This window comes from Lactuca saligna, chromosome 5, assembly GCF_052625555.1.
Source record: "Lactuca saligna cultivar CGN05327 chromosome 5, ASM5262555v1, whole genome shotgun sequence".
NCBI classification, from domain to species: Eukaryota; Viridiplantae; Streptophyta; class Magnoliopsida; order Asterales; family Asteraceae; genus Lactuca; species Lactuca saligna.
The window spans coordinates 158,369,506-158,394,601 of record NC_136421.1 but is presented as its reverse complement, the minus strand read 5'-3'; the positions used below and the strand labels follow the sequence as shown (position 1 = coordinate 158,394,601).

At 32.0% G+C, this 25,096-nt stretch overlaps 1 protein-coding gene across 1 annotated transcript; it reads left to right on the top strand.

The window, feature by feature from the left end:
• Positions 1-340: 340 nt before the first annotated feature.
• Positions 341-23,689, top strand: LOC145047462 (putative glycerol-3-phosphate acyltransferase 3). Its single transcript, XM_078995733.1, has 2 exons — positions 341-1,042; positions 22,802-23,689. Exons 1-2 carry the CDS (start codon positions 341-343, stop codon positions 23,687-23,689), a joined length of 1,590 nt encoding a protein of 529 aa, XP_078851859.1.
• Positions 23,690-25,096: the final 1,407 nt, after the last annotated feature.

Here is a 25,096-nt window from a genome sequence, read left to right as displayed (position 1 = left end):
TTAAAATGACACATTTGTCCATTTAAATGATTTGTTTCTATAATCAATTGTCAAACATAGACTTTGATATGTTAACAACTTCATTTACCTCTCAATTCATGTATATTAATAATTTAATGTCCAAACTGTATGACAAGAGGTGTTTAACTTTTTAATTCTAATAATTAGTGGTTTTGATTTGACACTTATGTGTAGGGTAACATGCAAGTGCACATTCATAATGATTTAGCTCGAATATTATCTTTTGTGCATGTCATACAAGTGATAGGCATAACTTTTTGTTTCTCGTATAAATATGTGTTATGTAAATGATACATGTACTAACAATAACCATTAAAAGATGGATAGAAAAATGTCACACTACCTATTGTTGTTGTTTAAATTTCTATTAAAATCACTAAGTTACCCACACAGTCATCAAAGGAAGAACAGGAGCCTAAAGTATTTGAAATATGAAACCATGGCCGAGAAGCACACATCAGAAGAACTACTAAAAACAACTCTTGTGTTTGATGTGGAAGGAGTGGTATTAAGGTCAACTTCACTCTTTCCTTACTTCATGCTTGTGGCATTTGAAGGTGGTGGTGTCTTGAGAGGTTTAGTGTTGTTCTTATTTTACCCTTTGGTTTGTTTGCTTAGCAAGGATATAGGGTTAAAGATTATGGTGTTTATATGCTTCTTTGGGATAAAAAAGGACAAGTTTTCGATTGGAAGAACCGTTTTGCCAAAATTCTTTTTGGAGGATTTATGGTTTGAAGGGTTTCAGGAAGTGATGAGGTGTGGAAGAAAGGTGGGCTTGAGTGAATTGCCTATGGTTATGGTTGAAGTATTTTTGAAGGATTATTTGAGTGTTGATCTTGTTCTTGGGAGAGATTTAAAAGTAGTTTGTGGGTATTTTGTGGGATTGATGAAGGAGGTGTCATCAATAAGATCAAATTTATTGATAAACGATGTGTTTGGAGAGAGAAAATGTGATAGTAATCTCATTGGTTTAAGGTGCTCCAACAAAATTCATGATCATCATATTTTCTCTCATTGCACGGTATGAAATCTCTCTCTCTCTCTCTCTCTCTCTCTCTCATTAGTCCTTTTATCTAATCGATGATATGAGATTTTTAGAGCACCAACAATCGGTTGAACTCCATATACTTCAATCGGTTTTCACATCACATTAAAAAAAATATTCAAATTTCCTTTTAACAACGAGAACGTATTAAATATTTATTTAATTTTATTAATAACTAAATTCTTTATACCGAAGCATATGATGAATCAACTCCACTCAATATCATCACTCGTACTACATTAAACACCTAATTATTTCCAACTGTTATCTTATTTAAATCCTATACTGATTTCCTAAACAATCAGTATTGTGGATAAATGTATGGCCTTTCCATTTCTATTAGGCCTTATGTTATATAAAGCAACCCCATCTTAGACACATATAGCTAAAAAAAAATATATAAGGCATATATATATATATATATATATATATATATATATATATATATATATATATATATATATATATATATATATATATATATATAAAAGCTTAAGAACTTATTTTATGCATGATTTATGTTCAAATAAGAAAAACAACGCAAATGGTGGTTATACGAAAATGCGCACTTAAGTAAAAATAAAAAATAAAGTTAAAAGTAATTTAGCCGGTATGCATATGCATATCTTTTCTCGTTTACTTTGATTTTTTTTGTTCGACCTAATTGCTTAGTCGGTGCATCTTTACATAATTGATGTCGTTTGTTTTTTTACTTTTTTCTTTTGAAAAAACAATCTAGAAATAAAGTTCTTAGTTTATTGGACATATTTCAGTTGTCTATTTAACTTAGATTATATATATATATATATATATATATATATATATATATATATATATATATATATATATATATATATATATATATATATATATATATATATATATATATATATATATATATAGGTTCAGGTTCATTTGAAACCATTCTAATTTTATGTGACCAAGATACCAAATCTAAAAATAATTTTAAAATGCAAAATAAATGGAAAAATCCAAAAATTCTTTTTTTAAATATTATTTTCGGAACTTGAATTCACTAAAAAAAATAAAAATAAAATAAAATAAAAATAAAAATAAAAAAAATTCCGTTTTTGTTTTTTAAAATACGTGAAATATTCTAAATAGAATATTACACTGACATATTCTAAAAAATAATTTTCAAATGCAAAATAAATGGAAAAATCTAAAAATTCTTTTTTTAAATATTATTTTCGGAACTTGAATTAACTAAAAATAAATAAAAACTTTTTTATTTATTTTTTTTGAAAAATACGTAAAATATTCTAAATAGAATATTACACTGTACATATTCTAAAAATAATTTTAAAATGCAAAATAAATGGAAAAATCAAAAAAATCTTTTTTTAAATATTATTTTCGAAACTTGAATTAATTAAAAAAAAATTTAAAAAAATAAAAAAATGCGTCATACGGTCTCACAAAATTAAGCCATCTCACATAAACCTAACCCTATATATATATATATATATATATATATATATATATATATATATATATATATATATATATATATATATATATATATATATATATATATATATATTCAGGTTAATTTGATATTATGGTAATTTTGTGAGACCGTGAAACCAAATCTAAAATTAATCTTAAAATACAAAATAAAAGTAAATATCCAAAAAATTCTTTTTTTAATTATTATTTTCGGAACTTTACTTAACTAAAAAAATAAAAAAAAATTACCGGTTTTTTTTTATATTCGTGAAATATTCTAATACAATATTACACTGTACATATTCTAATATGATTTTTAGAGTGTTTAGAATATTTTACTAAATTTGCCAGATATGTAGAATATTCTAATAAAATAAGTAAAAAAATAATTTTTTTGTATTAGTTTTTTAATTTTTTTTGGTATTTTTTTTATTTTTTTTTGAAAAATATATATTCCCAAAATAAAATTGGAAAAAAAAATTTCGAAAATTATCAATTATTTATTATTTTAAAAATATTTTTGTTTTATCTAATAAATGAGTGGCTAGGATTGCATCTCACTGTCTCACAAAATTAGGTCATCTCACATGAACCTAACCTTATATATATATATATATATATATATATATATATATATATATATATATATATATATATATATATATATAGAGAGAGAGAGAGAGAGAGAGAGAGAGAAACATGATCGGGTAACGATTCTTTTTAAGTGATGACTCGTGATAACACCTTAAAAAATTGAAAAAAAAATCTAAAAAAAATACAAATCATAAAATCGAGAATATAACTACATCGTAGAGAAAAAAAAATTGAAAAAAAAAATTGTATCATTAAAATTGAAACATTGATCATTTTTATGATCCATAATTCAATTTTAATAATTCAAAGTTCTGTTTCCAAATTTATTTCCCCCAGATACAATATTATGCACGATTTTATGATTTATATTTTTTAGATTTAAAAAAAAAAAATTTAACGTGTCCTCACGAGTCCTCAGTTTAAAAAAAGTGATCTCCGGAATATATATATATATATATATATATATATATATATATATATATATATATATATATATATATATATATATAAGTAAAAGAATAGGTTTATTATTATTATTATTATTATTATTATTATTATTATTATTTGTCATGTGTTGCCCTATCAATCTTCTTAATTAATGGCATGTCACTTTGTACCTATTAAATTTAAAATTTAGATTTGTCACTTTAATTGCTTTATATTAATAACATTACAATACGAATTAAAATAAATTTAATATAGATTATAATGTGATATAATTTCACGTATTTATTAAAATCAATGATTATAATTATATATAACTAAAAAAATATCTTTTAACTAATAACTTATTTAAAATGTTGGTTTGTGGTTCTCACGGGTTATAAACGAATATATATATATATATATATATATATATATATATATATATATATATATATATATATATATATATATATATATATATATATATATATATATATATATATATATATATATGATTGATTTCACCAAAAAACCATTTTAAACCTTATAACCTAGGAACCAACATTTTCTCAACTATAAAGCATATTTTTTATCAAAAAAAAAATCATAACTTTTTATCATCTTTCCAATTATATCAAATTCGATATTTTTTTTTTTTTTTTACTTTTTTGATCTATTTGAATTCACATTATGAATCTATATTAGAGTCACAGTGCAAGTTCGTATTGTGAATCTTTGTAGATTCACAATATGAATCTTAAAAATAAAAAAAATAATGATAACCTATTTGATATCAATGGAAGAAGATAAAAACTTATGAATTTAGATTTTTTTTTTCGATAAAAAATAAGCTAGAAAACTTGAAAATATAATTGTTCGTTGAAAATATATAGGGTTAGGTTATTTTGTTTTTAGTAACTATTGTATGCCAGAATTCACAGATCTGGACCATTAGGTGGAATATAATCAAAGGTCATGATCTGAGGGTCTATCATAGTAGAATAGGATAGCATGTACCATATAATCACACAAATTTCAGCATTAGTGCATTTTAGTCAATTAAGCTATATTGAAAAAAGAAATTTTCATATTTTTAGGGATAATTAATTCCTTTATTTTTTAAAATCCAAATATTTTAAGTTAATTCAAAATTAAAAATCCTATTTTATTATATCAGAATGATAGAATGTTAGTCATAAACTAGTAAACATATTTTTTGATTTTATTCTGTCAGAATGATAAAATGTCAACCATAAACTAGTAAATACATTCTGAAAGAATACATAAAATCGATTGTTAATCTAATAAAAAACCAAATAATTACATTGTATGATTGTGATTCATTGAATAATAGCCAAAATTCTGAAAGAATAGCAAGTATAATTCTTAAAAAATAACAACATTCTTAAAAAATGAGTATGATCATTTTTTAATTCATTCTTCAAGCCTTTCCCATCAGGTCTTCAAGCCATTCTTCAAGTCATTTCTATCAGAAATTCATTGCCAAGTATTTTATAGTGATACACTTGTAACAACTGCACATTAAACATACAAATAGTTAACTACAATTCTATCAGAATACAACAATAATATTGTTACAAAATAAAGTATTCTTGCGGAATGGTTTTGAATATTCTTAAAGAATTTGTATCATCAAAAATATACAACTGTAGTTAAAATGCCTCCTCCTTCATCTTCAGAATCTTTAGCTTCAGCCTTCATCTCCAGCTCATAACCACTGTAGTTAAAATGAAAAAGAAACCAACATTCTATTTCTAATTCATATATTTTATAAACTCCATAAAAAGGAAGACATGGATGGCTTAACCATTATTAAGATCCATTCACATGTGATCAGGTGCAATTTCCTATAATATAATAAAATATCAACTTATTTTATGTCATTTGAAATAAAAGAACAACTAAATCAAATCGAATAACTATTCTCAACTTCATAATTAATATGAGAGTTAGACAATTATATGGTTGGAATTATGTTTGCGTTGAATGTGCAAAAAACTCCATTATCAACTTGGAATCTGAAACTCAATGCCTTTGTGATGGTGTGCTTATTCAGTTTCTTCAAATAAACATTAGCGAGCGTCTTTTTTTTCGGAATTTTCACTGAAAAAGAATTATCATTTTCCATTTTTTTTTGGGAAATTTTTTTCCCGAACCTCATAATCAACTCCATATGCACCTTGGTAATTTTGTTTATTTCATTATTTTTGCCACCACCACTTTTGTCTCCTGTACACACAAATCTACCAAATCAAAAAGAGCCCTGATGAACTCTAAAATACATAGAAAAATAAGAATATATTAGTTAACAACACATTCACATAACACCAAATCCTTTACATACCTACAACAAGTAGCTCATAGGATATGAATTTGGTTTTGAAAGTTCAAGAGGATTTCATCTGTTCTTCAGTTGAATTAAAAGAAATACAAAACTAAAAAAACCAATAGACATAAACCAAACCTCAAACAAAAAACATATACACGGTAAAGAAGTTGTGAAGTCAAATCAACTAAACACTCTAAAGAAACAAAAAAAAATCTTGAAATTTTAGGCCCATCGATATTAATGAGAAAAAAAAGGTGAAATTGCGAATCATCAAAAACCATTTATAGAAGAAACTAAGAGAAAGAAAATACACAAGATGTTAGACATTTCATCGAGCACATGATATGCATACTTTCAGAATCTTCAACGATCTCACATATATTAAAACATTAATCACAAAAAATTTAATCCTGATAAGTTAGAGGTTCAATACTTCACTAAATATTAGTAATGAAAATGATACGCGAAATAAAGATAAGAAATTGAAGAAACAATTGCCAAAAACTAAAATGCCTTGATTTAATTAATTCAAGGCAGTATATTTACGTTGTAATCTCTTTCTAATGTTCATCAATATTTCAGTTAAAACATATATTAAATTCAGAAGGTTCAAAATCAAAAAACAATACCCAGGGAAGCAATGATAATTGGGGGAAAAATCGAAAAACATACTACCGATACAAATCAAAATAGAAAAAGGGAAAACGTAGAAGAACTAATCACCAATCTTTGTATGTTGAGGCTTCAAAAACATAGCACTAATTCATTGGGATAGACACAATCAATTTAAATTTTAGAATATATAAATTAGCTGGGAAAAATTATCAATTATCAATATAAAATTATCGTTGTTATCATCAATGCAACAAATTAGGAAGAACTGGTTTTAATATGATCCGGTTTCTAAGCCAAAGATGTTTTAAAACCGATCCAATTTCCAAAACTTTTTGTACCGATATTGTTTTTTTTTTTTTTTTTTTTTTTTTTTTTGAATCGGCAAACTAACTAATCTACTCCTAAATAACTACCTATGTCTCCATCGAGACTTGAACTCCAGACCTCTCATATGAGATGATCATTCCATACCGCTAGATCATTGGCCCTCTTTGTACCGATATTGTAGCTTTATATATATATATATATATATATATATATATATATATATATATATAAAAGAGGACACATAAACTCACTTGTGGCCCATAAAACCCAACTTGTTCACATTCATGTCCATAAACGCCAAGCTGTTTGGCAGTTTAGGGCCTTTAGACATGTTAAGTATTTATTCTTAAGCAGCAGTTTTCGAGCCCATTTCTAAAAAACTCACTTGAGGCCAGTGCTTATTTATAATACTAATACTAAATAAAGAATATTAAAACCCCTTGGTTTATCAGAAGTTACAAACCTAATATATATATATATATATATATATATATATATATATATATATATATATATATATATATATATATATATATATATATATTAAAGATATGAAGCTTACGAACATTAAACTGGATATAGTTTGGTCAGAAAACTTTAACGGTTTGACAACTTTGATATAATTTCTAAAAATTTGCTAATTCGTACCCCCATTAATTCTTTAACTGTTTTGAAACTTCTGATCCTTGCAGTCAAAACTTTTATATTTTTTCATAAAAACATGAAAAAAAGGGTCTGAGGCAAACTCCGAGCTTTCATCCTTGCACTTTGTACGTCTATTATATTTATCAATTCGGAAACAATATTGAAAGTTTCTGGCACATGCGTAACGGGGATAACCTTTCTAATTATTATTAATTATTTTGATGATCATGGCTTTTGTGATATTCAAAACTTTTACGAATGGTCTTTTCGCCCAAACCATTAGTTTTTATCAGTTAGTTTAGAGGGTAATTTAGTTTTTTCCAATATCAAAATTTTGAGTTAATGACAATGGGTAAACTGTAATGACCATTTATGTAATTTTTTATATTTTTGTTTATATGTTTTTGGGTTTTCACCCCATTAATTTTTAAAGTATCACTTTAACTCTTTCATTTTGAACTTTATAAAATGTTATATTCACGGCTTCATTTTTTAAACTTCCGTGTTTATTCCTGCTAGTATATATAATTTGATTTTCTGTAATAACTTTCGTTCATTAACCTAATTGTTTTACGTATGTATTTTTACATATGTGTCGTATAAATTCAAACGTTTCAACGTAAATTTAGAATTTTCGTTCATTATTTTTTTTAAAAGAAAACTTATTTGTTTTTTTATGCACGTCACATTTAAATTCGAACTTGTCAACGTTTCGTCGTTAATTTTATGTACATTTCCTACAAATGAATGGATTACATGTAATAACTTTTGTTCATCAACTTAAAAAAATGTATTATATTCGAGTTTATCTATGTTTCAGCGTAACTTATTTTACGTTTTTGTGTTTCATTTTATATACGTTTCGTACGTATAAGACGCATTACATATAATAATCTTCATTCATTCATATTTTTTTAAAGATAAAATTGTTTTTTATACGAGTGTTTGTTTAAATTCAAGTTTGTATACGTTTCGACGTAATTTTTTAAAAAATTTGTGCTTAATTTTATGTTTGTTTCTTACGTATGATTCGTGTCACCAATAATAAATTTTTTTGATTAACTTAAAAGAAAGATATTACGTTTGAGTTTGTTTATATTTTAATTTATTTTTTTTCTATGATTTTGTGTTTAGTTTCATATGTTTTAGTCGTGTCGCATATAATAACATTCATTCGTTAACTTAAAAACATTAAATTTTTAAGGGTTTATTTTTATGTATGTCTTGGTATAATTCAAGGCAGTAATGTTGGGATTCATTCATTAGTTTACAATAAACTTACTTGCTTTTTTATGTACGTGTCAATCTAAATACGAGTTCTTCTATGGTTCGAAATAAATTTTTTATGTTTTCGACGTAATTTTTTATATGTTTTCGATGTTGAACCATAGACCAACTTAAATTTATATTGACACATACATAAAAAAAAACAAGTTTTTATAAAAAAAAATTAATGAATGAAGGTTCTAAAATTACGTCAAATACGTTAAAACGTTCATCGCCTTGAATTTATACCGACACATGCATAAAAATAAACGCATAAAAATAAACACATAAAAATTAATTATTTTTAAGTTAACGAACGGAAGTTATTATATGTGATGCAACTTATACATACGAAACATATATAAATTAAACACAAAAATGTTAAAAATCTTACGTCGAAATATATACAAACTCGAATATAATAAAATTTTTAAAGTTAAAATATGGTCATTATTATCTATAACTCTAGTCATTGTAACATCCAAATTTTTACAACAATTTTTTTATTTTTAATATAAAGAAAACATCAAGTATTATAAAAAATAAGTCGTAAAATCCCAAGTGAATCAAATACAATTATCCCAAATCAGAGTATCAAAATGCGGGAATCATAATATATGCAAGCCGAAGTGTACAGTCAAGCATTTGTCTTTCCACGATCGTCTGAAGTACCTGAAACAAATTTAATACATAAGTGTAAACACAAAGCTTAGTGCGTTTCCCACAATATTACATACAACACATCATAATAAACAACTATAGTTTATCAACAACCCTGGGGATTTTCAGCAATCCCAATGAGCTAACAACATTCCCTGTGGATTAACTAGTATATTTTATGGGTTATCCGCAAGCCTAGGGACTATCAGTAGTCCCATAGACTCGCAGTTGTGTAGGAGCTATCAACAACTTAGTTGCATATATAACAACAATCAATAATTAAGACCCAACTGGTCAGTAATCATACACTACCACACAGATAATATAGTGAGAAGACTCACATCGCGGATAGCAGCTAACACACATAGATCACATCGTGGGCACTCCATGGCAAATAAGTAGTCCCAAAAGTCAACCATGGAAAAAATTCTACAGTCAAAGTCAACCTTAGCAGGTGTCCACGTCGTGACCACCCATAGATCACATCATGGGCACTCCATGGCAAAATAGTTGGGCCAATTCCCAATCATCACATCGTGATGAATTAAATGCCATGTCGTGAAAACTGGGTTCCCACAACTTAATAGATTTAGGTCTTAATCTGTTAAGCTACTCCTTCTAACTTTCTAAAAACCTTCCTAAATCCTAATATATCACAAAGATCGATGCTTTTCAGTCATGCATGTCCAATGCAAGTCTATAGCACAAACTTAGGTCAAAATGGGAAGAAAATCACCAAAATCTCATGCATGGAATCCAATCCACCATTAAACTTCAAGTATGAGACTTGTTCTTATCAAAGGACCCTAATGATGCATAACGTTGCTAACTTTTTGGATTCCATGTATTCAAATCAACCCAAACATGGAGAAAAGTGGGTTAAAACCTAGATCTAACATGCTTAAATGAGAAAGGTAAGGACTTGGGGACTTACAAGGGTCTAGAAGCAACACAAGATTATGAGAAGGAGGATTGTTTGCTAAAACAATGCACCAAAGGGATCTTCTTCTTAAACAAAGTGCTAAAACCACCAAAAGAACTCTCAAGATCAATAATGGAGGCTAGATTCGTTTAGGGCATAGATGGAGATGATGAGCGTTAAGGGTGAACAAACCCTAGCCCTTCAATTCCCTTAAATAGGGTGCAAAACATGGAAATTAGGTTAACCCTAGACAACCATCATGTTATGACTACATACACGTCATGTCGTGACCCACAAGGATGAATATGCCATTATACATATATGATTACATTGTGAGACTTCCTCCCTCACTTCGTGATCATCTTAAAAATCCATCATTTTACACTTTATTTAGACCAAAAGTATAAATGAATCATTACCTAAATTAGGTGTTACAACTCTCCCATACTAGAATTAGATTTCGCCCTTGAAATCCTCAACTGGAAGCAGATCCGAATAGCGCACATGCATCTTAGCCTCGGGCTCCTACATTCATTTAGAGCCCTTTTAGTGTTTCCACTGCACCTTGACGAAGGGTACCGCCTTGTTGCGCAAGGCCTTCATCTTCCTATCGAGAATCGTCATCGGTCACTCAATATAATTCAGGTGATCATCAACATAAATATCACCTAATGTGACAACAACGGACTCATCGGCCACACATTTCCGCAACTGGGAAACATGAAAAGTGATGTGAATTTGAATGAGCTCCTCTGGTAGATCCAAACGGTGGGTTATCCTGCCCACTCTAGCCATAACTTGGAGTGGACCAATAAACTTGGGGCTGCATTCCTTGCTTGCTGAACCAAGTAACGCCATTCCAAGGTGACACCTTTAAGAGTACAATATACCCGACTTGAAATTCCAATTCAGATCGACATTGATAAGCGTAGATCTTGTGTAGACTATAGGTTATATGTAATATCTGCCTAACCTGCAGAATAAGCTCTATTGTCTTGAGTAATATCTTCGTGCTCCCTATGACCCTCTGACCAACCTCTCCCTAAAAAATTAGGGTATGACACTTCCTCCCATAGATAAGCTAGAAGGGAGGCATACGGATGCTGACATGCTGACTGTTGTTCTATGAAAACTTAGCCAAGGGAAGGTATGAGTCCCAACGCCCACCGAAATAAATGATACATGCCCTCAATATATCCTTAAGTGTCTGAATGGTCTGCTTGCTCTTCCCGTCTGTCTGTGGATGATACGTAGTGCTAAAATGCAACTGGGTATCAACTCTTTGTGGAACCTCTTCTAAAATCAGGACGTGAAACGAATATCTCGGTCTAAAACAATCCAAATAGGGATACCATAGAGAGCAACAACCTCTAGGACATAGATGTCGTCCAATTTCTCAGTCGAGGAGCTTCCCAGATAGCCAGAAAGTGTGCATTCTTGGTCAATCGATCGACAATCACCCATATAACACCAAATCCTTTTGTAGTCTTTGGTAATTTTGTAATGAAATCGAAGACAGTCTACTCCTATTTCAATAATGGGACCTCTAATGACTACAATTTTTTTGTGAGGGAACTGATATTCAGCCTTGACCTTCCGGTAGGTCATGCACCACTCCACAAACCAAGCTATAAATCGCTTCATAAATGGCCACCAGTAACTATGTCTCAGGTCATGATACATCTTTATTGCACCGGATGGATAGAAAATTTCTATTTTATGCCTCATCCATCAAAATTTGTCTGGTCCCACAAGAGTAAGGCACCCAAATCCTGTCATGCAGTATCAACGACCCCTAACTATCATAATAAAAAAATGGATACCTAACCAACCACCTGCTCACTCTTCCGATTCTTCTCATTGACGACCTCCATCCTCAAAGCTCTAATCATCTCTAAAAACAGAGTCAGAACTGTCATCCTCAAACATAGCTCTTGAATTGGGACACTAATCGTCCTGTGACTCAGAGCATCAGCCACCACATTGGCCTTATAGGGATGGTACAAAATCTCATGTTCGTAATCTTTCATTACAACCAACCCATCTCCGTTGTCCTATATTCATATTGGGTTGATCCATTAGATATCTAAGACTCTTATGGTCTGTATAGATGGTACACCTGACCACATACAGGTAGTGGCATCAAATATTGAGGTCAAAAACCACAACCCCAACTCCAGAATATGAGTAGGGTAATTTGTCTCATGAGGCTTCAACTACCTCAAAACATAAGTGATCATGTGCCCTTATGTATCGAAATGACACCCATACCCAGTATCAATGCATCACAATACACTACAAAGTCCTCAACTCCCTCAGGGAGGGTAAGTACTAGCAGCTCACAAATCTACTGATGTAGAGTCTCGAATTTCGCCTGCTGCCTAGGCCCCCAAAGGAAACTGATGTCTTTCCTCATCAACCTAGTGAGAGGGACTACAATCTTGTAGAAGTCACAAATGAATATCCTGTAGTAACCTACCAACTCAAGGAAACTTCGAATCTCAGATGGAGTCTTCAAAACTTCGCACCACATAACCACCTCGATCTTGGCCAGATAAACCAAAATACCATTCTGGTTGACAAGGTTCCCCAGAAACTAAACCTCATGTAACCAGAACTCACACTTGGAGAACTTGGCATATAACATCTCTGGCTGAAGCACTCCACGAATCTCACAAAGGTGCTTGTCATGTTGTTCCTTGGTCATAGAATAGACCAAGATATCATTGATTAAATATGCATCAATCTATCCAAGATAGGCCTACACACTTGGTTCATGATGTGCATGAACGATTCCAATGTGTTGGTGATCCCGAAAGGAATCACCAATAATTCATAATGCACATAACGAGTTCGGAAGGTCGCATTCAGAATTTCATCCTCATGAACCCTCATCTGGTGATAACCAAATCTCAAGTCAATCTTGTAAAGCCATGATACTCTATGCAACTCATCAAAAAGGTCAATAGTCTGTGGCAGGAGGTTCTGGTTCTTTAATGTTAACTTGTTTAGCTTTTGATTATCAATTCATATCTAGTGCAAACCATCCTTCTTCTTAACAAAAAGAATCGTTGCTCCCCAAGACAAGCTACTCCGTCAAATGAAATCCTTGTCCAAGAGTTCTTGAAACTAAGAGGGCAACTCCTGCATCTTGGGCGACGTAAGGCGATGTGACACCTTGGTAATCGGGGCAGAACCAGGGATCAAGTCGATCTGGAACTCTACCTGCCTCTTAGGAGGCACACCAGGCAAATCCTCAGCGAAAACATTAGGAAATTCCCTCCCAATCAGAACATAAGAAACTAACTTCTTTCCCTTAAGTTGAAAATCAACAACGCAAGCTAGATACAGCATACACGCATGATGAAGATACTGTCTTGCCTTGGGGAGAAATAGAAAAGCAGAACCGACCCTGGTACCCTCACCATAAATATTCAGAACTCCTCCAATTGGGTCACAGACCATCACCAACTGTTTTTCACAGCCAATCATTGATCCAAACTGGATTAACCAATCCATACTAGCAATCATGAAAACATTCCCCATCGTAATAAGGATATGATCAAAATAGGGAATCAGACACCAAAAATCTCTAATACATAATCCTAATATACCTCAAAAGCCGAAACGGTGTGATCAGCAACTATAACGACCCTCAAGGGTTGATCCAAGGCCTCATGAACAATAATAAAATATTTAGAAAAGGATGTTGACACAAAATACTGACTTTCACCCTAGTAAAAAAAACTAAAACGGGTATAGAAATCACAAGGAAAGTACCTAAGAAGAGCATAACATAAGCATATATGTCATACCACAAAACCAAGAACGTCGGAAAACGTTCTGGGGTAGAGGACGTGGTGTAAAGTATCACTACAATGCAAAGTAGTAAACAAGCAATAACATCGTCCATTGCATCAATAGTATAATTTTAAATACAAGTGTGTTCTTTCATAGAATAAGACAACATAATGAATAATCAAAATAAAAGACGAGTCTTGACTGCTCCGTCTTCTCAATACCTGGTCATCGTACCTCTCTATTGGTAACCTGAGAATACAAGTTATTTTGAAATCGAGTATTTTAGTGTCATTGATTTGTAAAAACTTGTAATGAAAAACTTGTAATTGTTTTGGGGAAAAGTTTGTATAAGTATGAAAATCCTAGAAAATCCCATATTTCCTACTAGTATAAAAAGTAATCTTCTACCAAGACCCGACTGCTTTGAAAGTATGTATCATTATAAAAATGATGATTTTTCCCCTGTATAACTATTATTATAAAAATATAGTCTACCTCATCATTTATGTGAATGTATCACAAAATAAAGGTGATAAGGAAAATAATATATTTATATCAAAATATATCCTACATTATCGCTTATGTGAATGTGTCACAAAGTAGAGGTAATAAGGAAAATAGTATAATCCTTATGAATGTATCCATTTGTATAGGATAAACACGGTGTGGTAACTCACCGAACAGTACAAACGAGAACATCCGAAGATGAGCACACCTTCTGTTGTTAGCAGCCAAGTGTAGGATGGTCAGCCCATGAGTATGTAGAAGTATAACTTCATATAGTATGTAGTAGTGTCTCTTCATATAGTATGTACTAGTGTCTCTTCGTATAGTATGTATTAGTGTCTCTTCGTATAGTATGTACTAGTGTCTCTTCATATAGAATGTACCAGTGTCTCTTCGTATAGTATGTACTAGTGTCTCTTCGTATAGTATGTATTAGTGTCTATTCGTATAGTATGTACTAGTGTCTCTTCATATAGTATGTATTAGTGTCTTTTTGTATAGTATGTACTAGAGTAGTGTATCTATAGACTTATGTATGAACTGACTCTTAGTGTGATTCATTGTACTAGGAATAGTAAATAATATCTCCTAACTATACCAATTATAGTTACTAGTAATGTACGTGTATAACCGAAAGTATGCCTTTGCTACCCAAAGGTAATGAATTGAATGATAAAACTTTTATGTCTATATATGTATACCTAATATATAACTAATATTTAGATGCCATTCGGACAAATAACCGATACCATAAGGCCACATCCAAAAAAGGAAAAGGAATTAAAGTGAGCTAGCAGTCCTAAGTCCTTTAAACATTACTTATATAACTATACATATATAGGCATGCATTTGACAATATAAAAGTATAAAAGAAATTTTGTAAAAACTTTGAACGGTTTAATAATTAAGAATGGATGACTTGATGTCAGTTTATAAAACGATTTAAAAGCAGTTTGTTTGATAAGAACAGTTTAAAAGTATAAGAAATCCCTTGTTTGAAACATAACTATAACAGAGTTTGAAAAGAAAGATATAATATGTAAGACAGTTTGATAAAGAGTTTAACATGTAAAACGTTTTGAGAAATCATTTTGAAGTAGTATGCTTAGCAATACAGCTAAAAGTGTAGTAAATCCATAGTTTGATAGTTATTAATCACATGTGATTGATATAATAACTATCATGATTCAACTTGTATTCCCCCCATAAAAGCATTTAAAAACATTTAAAAGGTTAATTAAGGGGTATGAACTCACCTTTAGTGAGTGGATCGTAAGGAAGTGTCGGACCAATGCTAGGTGTCAAGTGAAGACCTGAACACACACAATGATCCTAATAACATGTAAATACACACACACACACATACACACACACACACACACATATATATATATATATATATATGTATAAAATTAGTGATTATAACACTAATTAGACAAGTATAACGTGGAAAACACTTTGGTTAGAGTGTTAGAAGGTCATAGGGTTTCATCTAAGGAGTGTAAGTCATTGCATTTGAGTTTGTGGCCCAAGGACCACACTCAATGGAGTTTACGGCCCAGGGGAGTTTACTCCTGGCCGTAAACTCTCTAAAGGGTAATATATAGAGGCTTAAAGGTATGGAGTCTCAAGTGTTCCAAGGTTAAACAAGGGTCTATATGAGTTTAAGGTCCAAGAATTGACCTTAACATGAGTTTATGGCCAAAGGAACATTCCTCCATGAGTTTACAACCATAAACTCATGGTATTATATACCAACTCGAAGTTTAATGTCCCTAGTTCATTGGTGGAGGGTTGTAATCCAAGTTCTAAGCATAAGGAAGGAAATTAGGGCATCAATGCACCCTTATAGGGAGTTTACGGCCTTGGGAGATCCTTGGCCTTAAACTCTCTTCCAAACCTTGATTTTTGATGTTTCTAAGAGTTAAACATGTTTAACCTAGTACATAACAAGTTAGAACAAGAGTGCTTATGATATAGGAGCTTGAAATGGTCGGTTTTGGCCAAGAACACTAGTGTGTGTTCTTGGTGAAACTTGATGATCTATGAAAACATGATTTTCATGGATGAAATCATGAGAGGATGCTAGATTAAGAGGTGTATCAACAAGTCAAGGAAGAATACTTACTAGTTTTGAAGATCTAAGGTGAACATCGGGATGATAGTTGAGAGGATTTGAAGTAAAATCAGCCAAGGGAAGGAAAGAATGAAAAAAATGGCCAAGGACCATATATATATATATATATATATATATATATATATATATATATATATATATATATATATATATATATATATATATATATACTCTTGAGTTTACGGCCACATGATTTTACGATCATAAAATCATGGTCTTGTGTCCGTGAACTCATTTTGAGTGGGTTATGGTCTGATTTGCTACACTGTGGTTCTAGTAGGTACTTCCTAACACTTATTCCTTAAATGTATTAGGCTCAAAATGCTCAAACAGACTCTAAATTGTGCTAAATGATAGCAGGAATGAGTTTGACTTTCAATGAAGTGTTTGACTGTACATGATAGAACATTTCGGGTTGTCACAATATACATCAAATAACTCAACAAAAAAAGTAAATAAACAGATACCAACAACATCCGGTGTGGTTTTTGCCTCCTCTACAGTCAACTGAAAAGATCGATCGTGGGCCTTCGAGGCCTCAACCTTCCCCTGACAACTATCTATGATGTGCAGGGTCATAGGAGCAGGGGTCTGGACTAGCCTTGGTGCAAGTAGTGGACATTCGGCCTTCACATGGCCCGCGTGATTGTAGCTGAAATAGCCTCGTAAACCCTCCAGGTAATCCTTCGCATTATGCCCCTTCTTACCACACAAGTAGCATACCATCCTTGCCCGGCAGGTTCCCTCATGATCTCGAATCAACGGGTTTGACCCGCTTAGCCGATAGCTGCGAATGGACTAGCTTCCTATCCCTTCTTTGTGTATCCACTTCTGTCTCTCTCACATACAACTTCAACTTGATCTCCCTCCTCCTAACATTAGATTGTAGCTTAGCTAATTTCTGGTACTAGGAGTTCGTCATGAACTCTTTGATATACCTCTTCAGCATGCTCAAATATCGGGTCAACCGTGCCTGGTTAGAGGATGAGTACTCAGGGAAGAACATGACCCTCTCATGGAACATCACGGTGATCTTAGTCATTGTCTTTATCATCTGCTTGAGTAAAAGCTACTTTTGGGCCAACCTCTCTCTCTCTCTCTCTCTCTCTCTCCACCAAAGGAACATACTCATCATAAAATATCTTAACATATCGATCCCATGTCACTACGACCCGTTCTTCATGTGACTTGCCAATAGTGATAAACTTCCACTAGTCTTTTACTCCCAAGAGAAGTGTAAAATCATTCCTCAACATTTGAAATCCACCTTATAGCCTCATTCAGGTCCTTGACCCCGTCAAACTTCGGAGGTTTCATATTGTTGTTGTATCATTCCAAAATATGAGAGTAAAAATTTCATTTTTAAAACAATCAAAACACCCATTTATCATTTAGACAAATCTTTAAAGATATTGTATAATCAAAACAACTATCAGAGTACAATCCTAAAATCTCAAAGTTGCAGGAAATATAGGTGTATGCGCTGCGATCAAGCCGTATCTTTCCTTTTCAAACCGTAAGTACCTGAAACCATAAACAACAACTGTAAGCATAAAGCTTAGTGAGTTCCCCGAATACCATATACCATACATAACATATAATTTATACATATCAAATAAGCAATAGAAAGTGCTATGTGTCAACCATACTCTTGCCATTATTCCACAAGCCATATCATGGTCTTTCTTTGCCAAGCCGGGGACCAAAACCTTGTGTTTTACATACAAGTGCTAGGAGCCACCACCTAGTCTTCCATGAAAGCATCACAAAGACAACTATCATATAATCTACAATTACTTATCTACTTAATTGCTAGAGTCCAAACTCTGGTCTTTCATATAGATATGTTAGGATCCACCTCCGGGTCTTTCCTATAAATGCCGAGGGCCACTCCCTGGTCTTCTTATAATACATAAACCAATAGGGTCAGCATTGGTGCCTTCGACCTATAGAATAATGAGGAGACTCACCTCGCACTTCTGAATCACACTGATAACCCCTAACAGCGGGACCGCAAATCATATGAACTATCAATATCAAATAACACCCAATTAACTGTTTGAATCAAAACTATATCCTTCAATCCATACTTAGGTTAAGAGATCAATTTACCGCTTATCTAGCTTGGCCCAAGACTGAGGCCCAAACATGGACCAAAATATCCCATGGTCAACCCTGATCAAACTTCTGGTCAAAGTTGTTGTCAACAACCCATTTTGACCAAACACGTCGTGTTGCCTTTCGGACACATCGTGTTCCGCCAGCATCCAGACACTCGGGAAAAATCCTGGCCACACACCATGTTGCCCCTTGAACACATCGTGTCCGCTCGAGATTCAACAGCTTGACACATTATGTTGTTTTCTTCGATACCAAGAGTTCCAAAGCTCAGATCTAGCCCCTTATATGGTCCAGAAGGATAAAGTTTCCAACTTTATCCATTGGGACCACCCAAAAAAGTTCAAAACTCATCCATAAGGCTTAATAGTGCAAGGGATTAACCAATAAGAACTTAATATATAAAGACATGGCCCCAAAACATAGATCTGACTTCCTTGAGCTGGAGAACCATGTAAAGTTGCCAACTTTACATTCATGCATGTCTAAATGAAGCTCTTAAGCTTAAAAGTGACTTAATAAGTTATTTAATGTAAGCATGTAACCAATTATCTCATAAAGCTCTCACCTTTATGCTTAAGGAGTCCAATACAAACTTAGATCTGGAATAACAAGGCCTTAAATGACTTCACTCTCTCATCAACCCAAAAAGGGATCAAAAGCACTACAAAACACAATATGAAGAGATCTAATCATATATAAGACAAGATGCAAACTTGATACCTTAGAAAGATTTCCACAAGATGATGATTCTGGATCCAAAGCCTTTTCACCAAGAAAAGAAACTTCAAAATCTCCTCTTCCTTCACAAAGACCAAAAATGAGCACCAAGAACCTCTTACTATCTCAAGAACACCACCAAGAGACTTAAAGGTCGATTTGAAGGTTTTAGTGACAATGGAGGCTAGTAAGGAGGCCAACCATGAGGACTTAAGGTCTTTATATAGGGTGCAACACCCTAAAAATTAGGGTTTTCTTCACCAATCGCCAACACGCCGCATAAAGGCATAACACGCTATGTTGGCCTTAATGAAAGCCGCGTTTCTTCAAATCTAGACACGACGTGTTGGTTCCTCCAATATGCTGTGTGTAACCTTAGAAAGGGGAATGATTCCCAACAATTTTTCTTTAAGAATCTGGGTGTTATAGTTGAACTCTCGGTATTGCATCAAATCACCCCTGTATGGTCTCGTGGCGAAACAGTAGCGGTGGCTACGACAATAACAAACTTTATGATGGCAACATAGCGCTCGTCAAGTAACTCGATCATTGCGGTCTTGATAGACCTAAATACCACTAGGATTTCCTGCCTGAATGCCACGACCACCTCTATGGCAATGATCATACGAATCTCATCATTGCTGGTACTCTGACTCTCTGGAAACCTAGAGCCTGAACCTCAGGTAAACACCATACTAAAGTACACAAGGAAAAAGGTCAAAACTAGGCTAAAACACTCTGCTCTCAAAGAAGCCACACACACATACACCTATTTGCTTAAGGAGCCACATCTAAACCCATATGTGCAAACCCTAGGTTCCTAATCAACCATAACTTCGCTATGCAAGAAGTCTTTCCAATCTTGCTAATGGGTCCGTGTATACCAATTGTACATAACCCAGATTCGATAGACATTCGAATAAAAGATTCTACCCCAAATCTACAGCCAGACATGGAGCAGGAAGTAAGGTTCAATCAGGCATTATAAGGATATCAAATCGTAATTATGTACACGTATAAAGTATACAGAAAGCAATTAGCATTCTTAGTTTCAACCATAGCAAGGCATTCAAAAGTAATCTCCTAGGCTATAACGCATCACAAAATCAGGCAACTCTATCCTACAATTTTTGAGGGATTCCTAGTCTATCAACTAGCATGCACCAAAATCTCATGCATGGAGTCTGAACCACCATCTAACTTCAGATTTGAGACTTATGCTTATCAAAGGACTTTATGATCCATAAAATTGATAACTTTATGGATTCCACACATTCAACTCAACCTAAACATGGAGAAAAGTGGGTTAAAATGTAGATCTAGCATGCTTAAATAATAAAGGCAAGGTCTTGGAGACTTACAAGGGTCCAAAAACAACACAAGATTGTGAGAATGTAGCTTTCTTGTTGAAACAATACACCAAAGGCGTATTTTTCTTCAATAAAGAGCTAAACCCACCAAAAGATCTCAGAAGATTAATAAGGGAGGCTAGATTCATTTATGGTAAACAGGGAGGTGATTGAGATTGAGGGCGTGCAAACCCTAACCGCTCATTTCCCTTAAATAAGGCACAAAACATGGAAAGTACGGTTAACCACGATAAACCGTCATGTCGTGACTACATACACGTCATGTCATGACCCAAAAGGATGAATAAACGATTCTACATCAGTGATCACGTCGTGAGGTCCCTACCTCACTTCAGGCTCATCTTAAAAATCCATGATTTTAGATTTAATTAGACCGAAAGCATAAATGAATCATTACCTGAATTAAGTGTTACACTCATATACAGGAAACGTAAATAAAATTAAAACAAAACATTAAAGAAATTACATCGAAATGTAGACAAACTCAAATTTAAAGTGTCACGTGCATAAAAAAAATAAGTTTAAAAAAAAACAAAATTAACGAACAAAAGTTCTAAATTTATTTTGAAATGTTAACCAACTTGAATTTATACCGACATATATATAAAAATAATCATGTAAAAGAAGGCTAACAATTAAGAAAAACCAAATTATATATATTATGGAGGATAAATACGAAAGTCTTGAAAAATAAATGGGTGAAAATAACATTTTTTAAAGTTCAAAGTGAAGGAGTGAAAATAACATTTTTAAAATTAAATGGGTGGAAAAGCCATAACTCATAAACATAAAATATAAAGAATTACAAATATAGTCCCTATGGCTTACCCATGGTCATAAAATTAGTCTCTGCTACCCGAAGAGACCAAATTGCCCTCATATTAACCGAATGAAAACTAATGGTTTTATCATTCATACAAATTTTGGAAACTACATAGGCCATGTTTGTAAAAAATAATTAGCAAAGAATGAGTTTGTGACTTTTGATAAGCTATAAGGACCATTTATGGAATTTCATCCAAAAAATATGTTTGGAGTTGAATTTTAGAATTATGCAGGGTTTAGATTGAAATAATAGATACACAAAATCAAAAAATTAATACATACTTACTAAAATGTTTAAAATAACTTAGTTTTTAGTGCAACAAACGTTTTAATTATGGGTTTGGAGAGTTCAAATTTTAAATAATTAAGGTGTAGATTATGTTTAATTTTCACATTATTGTAATCTGTTTAATAAAATGAGACAGTGGGCTTTAAGATAACCTCTAAATATATTTGATTAAAGAGAAATTAAATATCTTCCTCTCAATACAAGTGTCAAAATCAAGATACAATGTTAAGAGAGAGATAATTAATGGTATCCATATGTCTTAATGATATATGAGTAAGAGGATAAATAGGAAAAAATATAGAAGAATATTTAATTTTTCTTGATCAAATTACTAATAGTTCTAGTTGGATAGCACACTTTTTTATAATATTAATATGCACTAACCACTTTTTTTATGACAAGGATGACCAATCAGATACATACCTTTCTTCATCTATGTATATTATATTTGACACCTAAATTTTGATGATAATAATAACATATTAGTTATGTATCTTCATGAATACATATACTGAAATAATACATGATTTTATCCCTATTTGATCAATGTAGATGTTATTGCTAATGAAGTGGGGGTCTCACTTCATTGAGATCTTATAAAATATTATTTCATTAATAAAAAGTGAATATAATATATTTTTTTTGTATGTTTGATCATCTTTTAAAAACCGTATGTTTTTTTTTTCCATTTAGGACATCTACATGGTATGCGAAGCAGATAAGAGGAGATGGAGAGCTCTCCCGAGAGACAAGTACCCAAAACCATTGATTTTTCATGATGGAAGGATCACACTCATGCCGACATATCTCACAACATTAGCAATAATCATGTGGGTTCCATTTGGATTCTTGTTCACTATTTTGAGGATCATAATTGGGATATCTTTTCCATACAATATGTCTATCCCTATCTTGTCATACACAGGGATGAGAGGGAGATTATATATCATTTCAAACCATACAAACTACTTTGACAAAACTAGGAAAGATCCAAGCAAGAACAAAGGCAAGAAAAAAGGTACATTATATGTTTGTAATCATAAAACATTACTTGATCCAATCTATATATCCATGGCAATAATGAAGCCTATAACAGTCGTTACATATAGCTTGAGCCGATTATCAGAATTCTTGGCACCATTAAAGACTTATCATTTGAGTAGGAACAAAGAAAAAGACTCAAAAATGATGGAGATGTTACTTAACCAAGGTGACCTTGTGGTTTGCCCTGAAGGTACTACTTGTAGGGAACCTTATGTACTTCGATTTAGCCCTTTGTTTTCTGAAAAGAGTAATGAAATCGTCCCCGTTGCTTTAGATGCTAAAGTCAGTATGTTTTATGGGACAACTGCAAGTGGTTTCAAATTTTTTGACCCTTTGTTCTTTCTTCTAAATCCAATTGGGATTTACGATGTCATGATTCTTGAGAAGTGGACAAGTGAAAATACTTGTTGGAAATCAAGTATTGATATTGCTAATCAGGTTCAGAGACAGATTGCAGAAACATTAGGGTTTCAATGTACGAATCTCACGAGAAAAGATAAGTACATGATCTTGGCAGGAAATGAAGGTATTATTTAGAATATATCATCTTTATTTGATGTAAAATATATAATCCACAAATGAAGTATGTTTTACATAATTGTAACTAGATATCTATAAATGTGTGAATTTTTTATTGATATTTAGATTATAATTAATATCCACCATTACATAAGTTTCGTGTTGATTGTAATTTAAGTTTGCATAGTACTTGTATGGGAGTAAATTATTAAATAGTCATTGAATAATTGAATTGGTGGTAGATGAAGATGAATAAGATATGTGGACCATCCTCTCAATAAAAAAAATAATGATAAAAAAGATACTAAATCCTTTCTTTAGGTATATAGAAGTTTCTTAGGTTATTCGGAGTAGAGCATCATTGGGGGCTGAAATATATAAAAGTGCTACATAAATGACACTACAATGTGAACAAAGGAATAAACTATAATATAGAGTATTCAACGTACCCTTTAGTTGGAGCATGAGGAAATAGATGTTTAAATTGTCCCAAAAATCTATTAATAACTGTGTAGATAATCCTTATATATATATATATATATATATATATATATATATATATATATATAAATCTATTAATAACTGTGTAGACAATCCTTATATATATATATATATATATATATATATATATATATATATATAGACACACACACATACATAAAGATTGATGAGCAGATGTCACATGTAACAGAGCTTGACCAATAGCAACACGTTCCCTAAAAGTTATAAACCGATTTCTACATTTTTGGTGCTTAGGAAGTGTATAAAATTGAAGCCAAATACATGACACTCACATTATCACAATTTTTTTTAACACGTGACAAATAACAACATAATTTGAGACGAAGATTTCAAATCCAGGCAAAATTATTATTCATATTGGCCAACCCATGGTATCCGACTTCATAACTAGATCGCTAAATAAGATTTTGGAGTTCTAACGCGCACGAGATATGGGGGTAGAGAAGTTAAACACAAAATATATAAGTGGAGAATCATGTTCAAGGGAAAGAAATCCAGTTAACATCGTTGTAAGAAACTAAGCAATCAAGAGTTCCTTGAAGTTAGCGAAAGATTCATGTTAGAGCAAGAAAGTAAGATTCACGAGGGTCATCGATGTAGATGTATACCTGTTGAACCACATAAGAAATATTAGGGCATCTAAAGGTTACAAGTTGAAAACACTCGGTAAGGCTGTAATATAGGGTTATATCAGAGATCTACTAGCCTTCATATAAGAGCTTAGGCTTAATGTCCGTATGGGTGTTAGATGGTTTAACTATTTCTATATTGACATGATGACAGATCACTCTAGCAAAGGAGAATTGAGAGAGCTATAGAGAAACAAACTTTAAGAGATTCTAGTAGCAACAATACACAGGAAGAAAGAAATATATCCTAAATCGGACATAGGGTACTCCAATC

What these genes read in the sequence shown, in the direction of transcription:
- LOC145047462 (XM_078995733.1), top strand. Translation starts at nt 341, where the DNA reads ATGGATAGAAAAATGTCACACTACCTATTGTTGTTGTTTAAATTTCTA. An exon ending in ATATTTTCTCTCATTGCACG is followed by an intron (nt 1,043 to 22,801) that starts GTATGAAATCTC and finishes TTTTCCATTTAG; the next exon opens with GACATCTACATGGTATGCGA.